Raw genomic sequence first — 11,842 nt, 5'->3', positions numbered from 1 at the left:
GCCGAGCTTTGGAGCCCTGGGCTCCACACTCTGTGTGGTCGCTGCACAGCTCTGTGATGCCATCCCCACCCCGACTGGGAGATGCTCGATGTGTCTCCTTCATCAGTGTCCTCAGTGCCCAGCGCAGGGTGTGGCACAAAACAGATGTCTGGTGAAGATTTGTTGATCTGATGGCTCATCCTCATTCTCTGTCACTCCCACTACTGCTCCACGTCCAGCTTCCACAGCTGGACCGCATGTGAGGCCTGGGAAGTGCGTCACCTACCGATGCAGCAGGATGCAGGGAAAGGAAGCCTGGGCTGGGATTTAGAGATTAGGGTTCTGGGACCCTGGCTCACTGTGTGGCCTTGGGTTAGACCTCACCCTCCTCTGTGCCTCGGGCTCCCTCGCGGTCCTGGAAGGGTCTCCGGCTGAGCTCTTCCGCAGCCTGGCTGCTCTAGGCTTTGTACTGTTGGTTGAACCTCTGCTGGCGGACACAGCAACAGGTGGCCAGCATGGTGAGGACAATGGCAGAGACGAGCGTGAAGGTGAGGATGATGATGAGGTTGACATTCTTGAGCCCCCCCTCCTCACAGTCCTCAGGGCGCACGTGGCTCAGGAACACCTCCTCCTGGGAGTCGAAGCGGCAGATCAGGTCCTGGGTGGCATCCATGTCCACACGGCCCTGGTGCAGCTGGGCCGCCAGCCAGCCATTGCCGCAGCAGCTGAGCGGATTCCCCTGCAGGTAGAGGCGCCGCAGGCTGGTCTCCAGGCCGCCCATGGCACTGCTGGGCAGCAGGCTGAAGCTGTTGTTCCTCAGGTCCAGCATCTCCAGAGACACGGCCTGCGTCCAGGCCGGCAGGCGGCTCAGGCGGTTCTCGGCGAGATTGAGCTGCTTGAGGCAGCTGAAGTAGGGCAAGTCTACCTGCAGGACCTCCAGCCCATTGCCCTGCAGGGCCAGGACCTCCAAGGAGGCCTCCAGGCCCACCAAGGCCCCCGTGGCCACATCCAGCCCCGGATTGGAAGAGAGGTCCAGCTCCGTTAGTGGTGTGTGGAGGAAGGCACCTGCCCAGAGCGTCTCCAACTCGTTGTCCACCAAGTTTAGGCTGCGGAGGGAGGAGATGCCAGAGAAGTCCACGCAGCCGGAGGGTCCAGGCCCCCCTGACCCCCCACAGGGAATGACCCGGTTCCCCTGCAGGTTGAGCCTCTGCAAGCTAGCCAGGCCAGCAAAGGTGTGTGGGGGCAGGTCCTGCAGGGCATTGTGCTGTAGGAGCAGCGTCCGCAGAGACCCCAGGGCGCGGGTGCCCAGCTCCAGTGTCTTCAGCGCATTGTGGCTCATGTCCAGGAGCACCAGGCAGGGCAGGGAGCCCGCACTCCGAGCCTCAAAGGCCTTCAAGCAGTTTCGGCTGAGGTTCAGGAAGCGCAGGGAGGTCAGGTGCCCCAGAAAGCCCTCGGGGACCAGCTCAATCTCATTGTAGCTCAAATCCAGATTCAAGAGCTGGGAGAAGGGGTGGGTGCTGGCATTCCGGCTGGGGTTCGAGAGGGGCGAGGCTGACCAGCCCTCAGAGGGCGCATAGATGGCCTCGCCACCCTGGGGCGGCCCCGCAGGGAGACTGATGAGGTTGCTGGACACGTTCAGGTAGATGAGTCTCGGGAGTGCGGCCAAGTCAGGGAAGTGGAGCAGTTTGTTCTCCCGCAGGTCGAGCCAGGTGAGCTGGTACCCGGCCTGGGACTCGGGAGCCATCTGAAAGGCCTCGATGCTGTTGCAGCTCAGGTCCAGCACCCGCAGCTGCTGGAGGCTGAAGTCGGAGATGCAGGTGAGGGAGTTTCTGGACAGGTTAAGGTGGGTCAGGTGGGGCATGGCCTCGAAAGCCCCATCCTCTATGTCCATCAGCACGTTGCTGTGTAGGTCCAGCCGCTCGAGCGCAGGTGTGCCCCAGAAGGTCTGGCGGGCCAGGCGGGTCAGGCTGTTCTCCGCCAGTGCGAGGGTGCGCAGGGCTGGCGCCTCCCCCAGCAGCTGCTCCACCAGGCCGCTGTACAGGCTGTTCCCAGACAGGTCCAGAGACTTCACGTGCAGCAGGGGGCCCAGACCCCCAGTGCTCAGCGCCAGGCGGTTGTGGGCCAGGTTGAGGTGCTCCAGGTGGGACAGGGCCTCGAAGACACCTGGCTGGACGAAGCTGATCTCGTTGGAGCTCAGGTCCAGGTGACGAAGCGCTGTGTAGAGGCCCAGGGGCGAGGCCAGGATGCTCTGAAGCTGGTTTCCAGATAGGTCAAGGGCTTCGATGTCCCGCGGGAGCACCGAGGGGACCTGCACCAGGCCAAGGAATTGGCAGAAGACCTCCTTGTTCACCTGGGGACGGGGAGGCAGAGAGAGCAGCAGGCATTAATGGGTGCAGTAGGAGCTGGAATTGGACACGTGCCTCTAGGAAGGGTGACCTTGAGCTCCCGCCAGGCTTGGCTGGCTTCTCCCCTGGCCTCCCAGGATGCTCGACATTCCTCCATCCCAGCCTAATCACCCCATGTCCGGATGACCCCCATCCTGCTCCTTGCCCCTATCTCCGGCACCCAGTGCAGCACTGGCATCGGGAGGGACTCAAGGAAGCTTTGATGGGTAGACAGAGAGATGATAGAAAGTTAGAAGGACAAATGACCAAAAACCCTGTACAGTGGGGCCTTGACTTACGAGTGTCCCGACTAACGAGTTTTTTGAGATACCAGCTGTCTCTCTGCCGATTTTTTGCATTGAGTTGATAGAGTAATTTGAGTTAACGAGCTCCTTAACGAGCTCCTTAATGAGCTCAGTCTTGGTACTAATCATTAACCCATTTTACAGGAAACTGAGCCACAGAGCAAGCATGCCAAACTCTCTGCAGCCCAGCCGCTGGCAGGCTGCAAGCTTTGTTTAAGTAAATGAGGCATGCGGCCCGGCAGCCACTTGACATGCTTGATCTAGAGCAGCAGTTCTCAACCTTGGCTGCACATTAGAATCACCTGGGAATCTTTTTAAAATCCTGATTTCTGGGCCTCATTCTCTGGAAATTCTGTTTCTTTGTTACTATTTCCAGAGAATGAGGCCCAGAAATCAGGATTTTAAAAAGATTCCAGGTGATTCTAATGTGCAGCCAAGATTGAGAACCACTGATCTAGAGTGGCCCAGGGCCATGAGGAACAGAGCCGAGCTGGGACCCAGGCCTCCTGGTTCCACACCCTGGCTTCCTTCTATGGGCCCAGGTAGTTACGTTGACCCAGTTGGTGTAAGACTAGATGAACCCACTTTGGGGGAGTTGTTTCCAAAAGGAAAAAATGCAGTTTTCCCTCTTGTCATCAGTTTTTAGCTTCCTGTCCTCAGATCTCATTCAAGCCCTCATCCTGGGTCCCAAAGCCTGCTTCCTCGGTAACACTCCCCAGGAGGGCCCTTTCTGCTGCTGCCACCCACCCCCGCCCCTGTCAGTGGCTGTGCTTCCCAAGGCCCGGTCCTGATCTGGTCCTGGAGATGGGGTGAGCGTAAGGGGCAGGGGAAACGACGTCCAGGGTCCCAGCCCACGCTCTCTGATGACAACACTCTGATTTTGTGGCGCGTGCCCCATCAAGTCACAGGCCCACTCTGGTTTCTTATCCAGAAAGTAACTCATCCTTCCCTCTCACCCACTCAGCATTTTAGATTTTTTGGCATTTTCAGACCCATGGTCTCACTGGGTCTTCACAATAGCCGGCCTGTCAATATGGTCGCCCCCATTTAAGAAAAGAAAGCCCAGAGAGGTAAGGAAGGGTTCAGATCACCCAGCTGCTGAGGAACAGAGCTGGGTTTTCAACCCAGATATTTTAACAACTAAAGGCCCCACTTTTGTCCTTCTATCTCATGTGCTTTCTGAGGCCAGAATTCTTTCCATGTAAGTGCAGCCTTCCTCTCGTCTTTTCTAGCATACCAGGAGCCCTGGCCTTTCTCAGCTGGTCTGACTTCTACCAGCTCAGGCTCACTCCTGCCCCAGCTTCTGTCTCCACTGACCCTTCTGATCCACCCACCAACCAGATGCCTGGCAATTGCTCTCAAATTCCACTCAGAGAGTGCTGCCTTCTGTTGAAACCCCTCCAGGGCAAACTCCAGGGCTCTCAGCAGGTTCAGGGCTGTTTGTGGCCCCTGAGGAGCTGTCCCCTCTCCTCCCAACCAACTCCAGCCCAGCCCACAGGGATCATATCTGACCACTGATCATTAACCCTCCCAGCCCCAGCTCTGGGTCTCCTCCTTACTGTTCCCTGTGCTGGTTATGTCCTTCCCAACAAAATCTGCACGGGGAACTCTGCATGCTAAGTCCAGGATCTCCTCTGCCAGGAAGCCTTCCCTGATTCCTGGCCAGGTTGGGGCCTCCTTTGGGTTTTCTTACAGCCTCTGTGCTTCCTGTCATAGCTTTGGCCCCTGAATTGTGGCTGTCTGTGTGGGGACCTGCTAGACAGTGAGCTCAGAGCAAACGGACCGTTTTGATTGATGTGGAGGCCTTGGACCTGGCCCACAGAAGGTGCTCACTAAATCTTTTTAATGAATGAAAGAGTCCTAGACATCATTGGTTTGGTAAAGGTCTGAGGGATTGAGTCAACACCTTTCTAAAAAGAAAGTAAAGGGATGATCCATATATTCAGACTAAAGTCAAAGACTGTTAGAGCAAAAAGGGTCCAGCCCACCCAATTCCAAGATGGGGAGACTGAGCTTGAAGATGGCAGTGCCCTGCACGAGGTCGTGGTGAGTCAGTAGCTAAGCCAGCAGGGCCTGGTGATGGGGTGAGGGTAAGGGGGCTCCCTGCCTGGCCCCAGCTGTCAGCTTCCTCTCAAGATCCCCAAGGTGAGGAGGGGGAGGAATGGACTGTCCTCCAACAGGCACCTGTGTGCCTCTTCCTACTCTATGCAGCACAGCCCAGGGATGCCCCTGAGGTTGGGCATCATGTGAACCAGAAACCTATCCTGGCCACCTGGCCAGTCTTGCCTGGCTCCTTGCCCCTTTCTCCCTCCCAACCTCTCGGCCAGCTGGGGCCACCAGGCATGGTCCCTCATCCTGTCCTCAGCTCCTGGACCATCCTTATTTAAGCAGTCACAGCAAAAAGAACATTAACACAGTGACTGCCACTAACCATGGAGCGCCAGCTGTGTGCCAGGCTTGTGCTGAATGCATAGATCCCTTGCCTCATTCAATCTTCGAAGGCATATTTACCTCATTGTACCCTCTAAGGAAGCTGAGCCTCGGAGGAGGGAGGTGGCTTCCCCAAATCATATAGTCAGAGGCTCAAAAGTACCATTAGGAGTTCCTTTTCCTACTGCCAGCCAAGTTTGACCACTGCGCCCTCAGCTTGTTGAGTACCCAGGTTGAGTCCTTCAGCAGAGTAAGTAACAGCAGTTACCACTTCCTGAGCATTTACCCTGTGGGGGGCACTGTGCTATGCATCACATGTTCTCCTGCAGGCAAGCCCATACCCCATTTCACTCCTGAATTCTCAAAGGCTCCCTGGGCCACCAGCCCCTGAGAGCTGAGTCAGGACACAGGCTGGCCAAGCCCAGAGCCTAAGACTTGCTTTCTGCCCGGGTGCCCAGGACCCCTGCCAGGGACCCAGAGGAGGCGGCTGCAGGCAGTGCTGCACCACCACGGGCTCTGCAGTTCAGTCGAAGGAGCTTGAAGTGCAGCTCGCAGCATTCACTTCCAGCGCACCCCCCACGGCCCGAGCTCCGAGCCCCCAGCACCCCTGCCTTACTTGGGGAAGGGTCTTGGAGGAGTCAGCCCTTAGCAACACTCTGCCCACTCCCTCTGGGATGCCAGGCTGCCACTGCCCAAGTTTTTTTGTTTGTTTGTTTTCTGTTTGTTTTTTAGGAGGGAAGAGGACTTGCCGCCCAACTCCATTTTGCCACCTGCACAGAGCAGCGAAGCAGGGCAGTAAATCACTCGCAGTGGGCAGCATAAGCCCTGGGAGCTGGGTTCGAATACCGCTCTATTACTTCCGATCTGCATAATCCTGGTGGCCACAGTTCTTCTCTCGGCCTCAGTTTCCTGCTGAAAAAGGAATCTGGGCAGGAGAAAGGGAGAGAAAGTCCTCAGCATGCAGCAGGCGCCTTGCGAGCCCTCGGCATGTGAAAAAAATTTTTTAAATTTTTTTATTATCTTAAAAATCATCATGACTCCTTCTATGGCAGTCCAGAAGGCACCTTCCTGCCTATTATCTCATCTCTCCCCAATCCAAAGCTCACCCAGTTCCCCGTCCTGCTGGGTGGCCCAGGGCCTTCCCTTCTCTGAGCTGTCTCCCCAGGCAGAATGTGGGGCTGCGTTTGGTGACATCTGAGGCCTCTCTGCCTATGATTCTGGGTTCTGGGAACTCAGAAGGGCTCTAAAGAGCAAGAAGTAAGGTGACCACAGCAGGACACTGCAACGCCAGGGGAGGGCCCCAGGCCTGGCTGCCAGCACCTGCAGCCTCCAGAAGCCGGTGGCCATTCTGTGTCATAAGCTTCCAGTCCCAGGTCCAAGTGGGGCTGCCACAGGGCCTGTCCCTTCCCCCAGGGCAAGCTTCTGCCTTGAGCTCAGTGACTGCCCAGCTTCATAAGTGGACCTGGGTGGTCTCTTTCCCTGCACCCCACAGGGCGGCAATATGTCAGGGCTAGTCTCCTGGCAAAGGGCAGGACAAAGGAACAGAGTGAATCAAGCCCGGTCCCTGCCCTCGGGAACTTTGGTCTGGTGGTGAGGCAGGCTTGGGCCCACTTGCGAACTATACCACGTGCTCAATATTGAGAAGGAGGGAAGCTTGGGGCTGGGGAAGACCAGCAAAGGGAGCAACAGAACCAGGTCAGCCTGGGAGGAATCAGAAGAGGCTTCCTGAAGGAGGCAGCATTTGACCTGGGCAGTGATGAGTGAGGCTTCCCAGCAGGGCTGCGGCAGATGGGCCCAAGTCAAGGAGCCCAGGGACCCAAAACAGAAGAGCCCTTCCCAGCTGACTGACCCCAAATTCTGTATCACCTTGTGGGGGCAGAGGGAATAGAGTCCAATATTGGCCCCAGTGGTCCCAGTTGAATGACCTTGGACAAGTCACTTAACCTCTCCAAGCCTCAGCTTCCAATTCTGTAAAATGGGAATATGGTACTCACCTGGCAGGATTAATAGTAAATAAGGTATTTAAACATTTTAGCAGGTGCTAATCAAATGCAAGGTTTAAATGCATTCCTTTTCCTTTTCTGACTCCTCTAACTTTGGCTTCTGGGGCTGGGAAGACAGAATACCCTAGGGCTGGGTGGGGGTGGGGGTGGGGGAGCTTACCCTGCCTGGGCAGGGCTTCTTACCATCTTACAGGGAACCTTGTCTCCCTGTTGGGAGGTAGCCAGGCCCAGGGTCAGCACGGCCAGGAGCAGCAGGATCCGGTGGCTCATGGCTCTGCATAGGGCAGGGAGGAAAGGGGACATTGTAAAACTTCAGGCTCCTTCCCACGGCCAGCCCACACCCTCCCACCCTGCCCTCAGACCACAGCCGTATCTGAAATGAAGGTGTAGCCCCTCACAGAGGGCCTCCAGTGCTACGCCAAGGAGCTAGGCCATGCCCCCAGAAAGAGTTTTTAAACAGTGGGCAACATGGTCTGATTTGGGTTTCAAAAGTCTCCAACTGGTGGAGAACAATCTGGAGGAGGTGAGCAGGAGGCAGAGGGACCCTAAGGGCTGCCCTGGGCCAACCTCAGGGCTGGGATGAGGTGAGGTGGGCAGCTGGGCCTCTGACTCCCTTTCTACTCAAGCCACAAGCAGCTCACCCCTTCGTAACTCCTCAGACCCTAAACGGAATTACACACACACACACACACACACACACACACACACACACACACGCCTTTATTTTGCCCTTTTTCTTTTGATTTTCTGATTCTTGAGCCCCTGCCATTGTTTGATGGCTGGGCCTGGAGCCCTGACAGGAAGCCCCACCGGAGGCTTGCCCTGGCCCGGCATTGTGGCTGTGAACTTCCCCAGGAGCAGGCTGCCAGGCCCTTTACTTTCACTGAAGCCACCACCCGTGCCAGGGCAGGGGGACACGCGGGCCTGTTGGACCTGCCCTTCCCTTTATGAGCACCAGGGTGACCTCAGCAGGGTGGAATCTCAGTGCTACTCGGAGCTCACTCACTGAAGACCTGGGTCAGGGGCTAGGAATACACAGCTCAATCTATCAATTTCATTCATTCATTCACACTTTTATTGAATGCCTCCTCACATCTACCTCTGTGCTGGAAACTAGGAACACAAATAAACGCACAGAAGTGACCATAATACATACAGAGCATTAAGAAGGAGGGACCCTCCAAGAGCACTGGACTCAGAGTCACCCATATCCAACTGTTCCCTCTGATTCCCCAACTAACCTGCTGTGTGACCGTGTGCAAATCATTTCACCTCTCTGAGTCTCAGTTTCCTTTTCTGGGGTTAATGCTGACTTCACCAAGTTTTCTTAAAGATCAAATGACGTATGTTCTACTTAGGGAGCCCTTATTATGTACCAGGCACGCTTCTCCACACTTCACATGTATTAACTCATTTAATCCTCACAATAATTCAATGACTTGGCTCCATGATTAGCGTTCCCATTTTACAGACAGGAAAACTGAGGCCCAGAGAGATTAAGTAACACATTCAAGGTCTCACAGATAACAAGTCTGGCTCCTAGTCTGTGCTCTTAACCTCTACACTATATGGTCTCCAAAAGGGCTCAATAAATGGGTGCTGAGTTGTGACTCTGAGGGTGCTTTAGGAGAAGACGCATTTATAGGACCTTTGCAGGCTGGGTCTTTACTATTCGACCCAGTTATCGTCCTTACAACGAATTTTAAATGAAGGTGGATGCTCTGAGTTCCTTTATTGTTCAAGTGTGGTCTTTCAAAACCTGTTCCCTGGGTTCCCCTAGGCCATGGGCCTCTGCCCCCACAAAGGCTCGCTCTTCTCACCTGCATTATGGGTCAGGCTTTTACAGGAAATTTTGTTCTGCTGTTTAAAAAGCAGAACATCACCACCCATCCGAAAGCTGGTATACGCAGAATTGAGTGGAAACCCCTCAGGGGGCCTTTGAGGCCCTTGGGGAGTATGCCTTGCGGCCAGATCTTCTCTCCAACTTCATTTCTCACTGCCCCCTCTCCCACTCTGGGTTCTGGAAGCCTCCTATTGCCTTCAGGTCTCAGAGCCCCTTTCACTGCTCCAAACCTTCACTCCCTCCCCTCTCTGTGCTGAATACCTCCTCATCCTTTGGGTCTCAGCTAAGATGTCACCTCCTCCAAGGAGCCTGCTCTGGTTTCCCAAGTCTGGGCTATGTGCTTGGCTCTTCCTCCAGGTTCCCACAGCCCCTGAGCTTCCAGTGAGCACAGCACCAAGCACTCTATGATTACTCCCTCCCACATATTCCTAAGGGAAGTGCCCCTAGGGCAGAGGGGCTCACTGGACAGGCCAGGGAAGGCACTGAGAATTGACAGGAGGAGTCTCAGTGACATGGTGACACTGGCCAGAGCAGTTGCTCTCCTTGACTCTCCCTTCACCTCCCTGCCACACTCCTTCTCCCTGTCAGTGGGCTCTGCCTGTTCTCTCTGAAGAAACCCCCAGAGCTGCCCACCTCCCTCCTCCATCATTGCCACAAACAGAGTCACCACCATGACCCTGGGCCTCCACCACAGCAACACCTAACTTCCACCCTGACCCCTTTCAGTCTGGCCTACACATAGCTGCCAGAGAGGTGTCGTTAAATCATAGACCAGATCATGAATCTCATTGCCTAAAAACCTCCAGTATAATCCAGGCTTTATACCTCTCCTCTCTGACTCCATCTACCATTTGCCCTTCCTTCACCAGATTCTAGTGTTTGCCATTCTTCTCACCAGTCCTCAACCACCACACGTGCATTCCTACCTCAGGGCCTTTGCCTGCTGCTCCCTCCACCTGGAATGCTCTTCCCCACACCCTCACATGGTTTATTGTTTTCATCACATTGAAGATTTCCTGATCATTAATTTTTTATTCTATGGGGACAGGAGTCTATCAAGTGGTGCTCACCAACGATCTATTGAACAAATGGCGGGGCGAGGGGTAGAAGCTCTACTGAAATGGGCTGAGGGGTAAGTGTGAGGTGAGGACAAGGAAGGGCCTGGCTCAGTACAGAACTGGAAGGCATTGCCGCCCAAAGGGGCCCTCATTTTCCCCTCCTCTGCCTGCCAAATCTCACCCTGCCCCCAAGGTGGGCATCAGAGCATTCAGCAGGGACGGTCCCTGCACCAATGGAACTCGGGCCTGGCATCTGACAGAAGGGGGCCCCTCAGCAGTGGGCATCCATCAGCAGTGCCCAAAACAAAGTGTGTAGAATTTGAGGGCAACTCACTCTCAAGAGGGAAGAAGACTGGGGTCACTTAGACCCAGGCTGACAGCTAGACTACTGCTCCCCAGCCTGTTCTGGGGCAAGTCCCCTAACCCTTCAGTGCCTCGGTGTCCCACCAGTAGGGCAAATAGCCTGGTTCCCGTTCTACCACTGGCTACTCCAACTATTGTGATGAGCAAGCTGATAATGCCTGTGATAATGTCCTGGACAGACTGTCTTTTTAGCTGGGACAATGACCGGCAGAGCTAAACGGCCTAGGCGAGATATGCTGAGAATGGAGACCTCAAGCTTGCAGACTAGAGGCCTAGGCAAGAGGAGGCAAGAGCTATCTTAGGATTCTGACCGGGAGGGGAAATGTTAAACAATGTATGTGTGTGTGTGTGTGTGTGTGTGTGTGTGTGTGTGTGTGTAGAAAGAGAGAGGGTGGAGGGGGTGGGATGAGGCGGGACAATGCCCACTATCATAAATAAGCCCATCCTTACCATTTAAGGATGTTCAACATTCTTCTAAGTACCTGACCTATATTATCTCACTTAATTCTCACAATAAACCAGTAAAGTAGTTACTATAATTTCCATTTTACAGATGAGAAAACTGAGGCTCAGAAAGATGAAATGATTTACCCAATAGTTACCCAGCTCGTAAGTATTTTGGGATTTAGCCCAGGTCTACATGACCCGAATGCTGTGCTTCCCAGCAGGTGCTGAACTGCCTGGCCCCTTTATAACTGTCCTCAATTGGCCTATGAGGAAAACCAGGCTCAGGGAGGTGACTGACCCAAAGTCACACAGTCAGTTAATAGAGTCAGGATAAGAATCCAGTCTGTCTGCTTCCAAAGCTCATGTTCCCCGGCACCAGGCCAAGATCTCCCTCTCTAACCCCCTCGAATGACAGCTTCCCCCCAACATCCACAAGTGGACAGGCTCAGAGTGCTGGACCCGGCTACCCCCCTTCCCTGCCCATCAGGGATTCCTGGCAGAGTGGGGTCCTGAGAGAGCTGCGGTGGAAGCCCCTAGCCAGCAGGGAATCACTAGGGGCAGACATGTGCATCCCACGGAGGAATTAGACCTTAACCCAAAGGAATGTGGCTGTGATGACAGAATCTCAGGCGGCTCAGGGTGGGGGTAGGGGTCCCTCACATCTTACCACCCACGAAGAAGGCTGCTTCAGAGACCCCTGGAGAGAGGTGAGCGTCCGCCTTCCCCCTCACCGCAGGTAGGCAGGCTGTCTGGTGCGGTGGGATGGGAAGCCTCACGCCCAGCCGCCCAGCGCAGAGCAGAGGATGGCAGGAGATCTGGATTCAAATCCTAGTCTGCCCTCGACTAACTGTATGTTCCCGCCAAGCGCTGGCCTCTCTGCCCTTGTTTTCCCATCTGTCAAATGGGAACAGGTCTCACCCCTTTGCGGGAAAGATCTGTTGAGTTAGCCGCCTGGGAGACCTCCGGGCGGGTCAGCCCTGGCTCCACGTGTGGGTGGAGGACGGCGGCGGGCGGGGGCCCCCGCCCCGCT

General features: G+C 55.2%; 1 protein-coding gene across 1 annotated transcript; it reads right to left on the bottom strand.

The window, feature by feature from the left end:
* Window positions 1-6: 6 nt before the first annotated feature.
* LRRC32 (leucine rich repeat containing 32) lies at window positions 7-11,697 on the bottom strand. Its single transcript, XM_005867040.2, has 3 exons — window positions 11,480-11,697; window positions 7,285-7,375; window positions 7-2,329 (listed from the first exon to the last, which is right to left on the bottom strand). Exons 2-3 carry the CDS (start codon window positions 7,369-7,371, stop codon window positions 437-439), a joined length of 1,980 nt encoding a protein of 659 aa, XP_005867102.1. The 5' UTR covers window positions 7,372-7,375; window positions 11,480-11,697; the 3' UTR covers window positions 7-436.
* Window positions 11,698-11,842: the final 145 nt, after the last annotated feature.

This window comes from Myotis brandtii, unplaced genomic scaffold (assembly GCF_000412655.1).
Source record: "Myotis brandtii unplaced genomic scaffold, ASM41265v1 scaffold244, whole genome shotgun sequence".
In the NCBI taxonomy this organism is placed as follows: Eukaryota; Metazoa; Chordata; class Mammalia; order Chiroptera; family Vespertilionidae; genus Myotis; species Myotis brandtii.
Note: the sequence above shows the minus strand (reverse complement) of the source record. Positions and strands in the feature narration are given on the sequence as shown.

Coding starts and splice junctions, on each gene's coding strand:
- LRRC32 (XM_005867040.2), bottom strand. CDS start 7,371: ATGAGCCACCGGATCCTGCTGCTCCTGGCCGTGCTGACCCTGGGCCTG. Junction 2,330..7,284: donor ACAAGGTTCCCTGTAAGATG/GTAAGAAGCCCT, acceptor CCCCGTCCCCAG/GTGAACAAGGAGGTCTTCTG.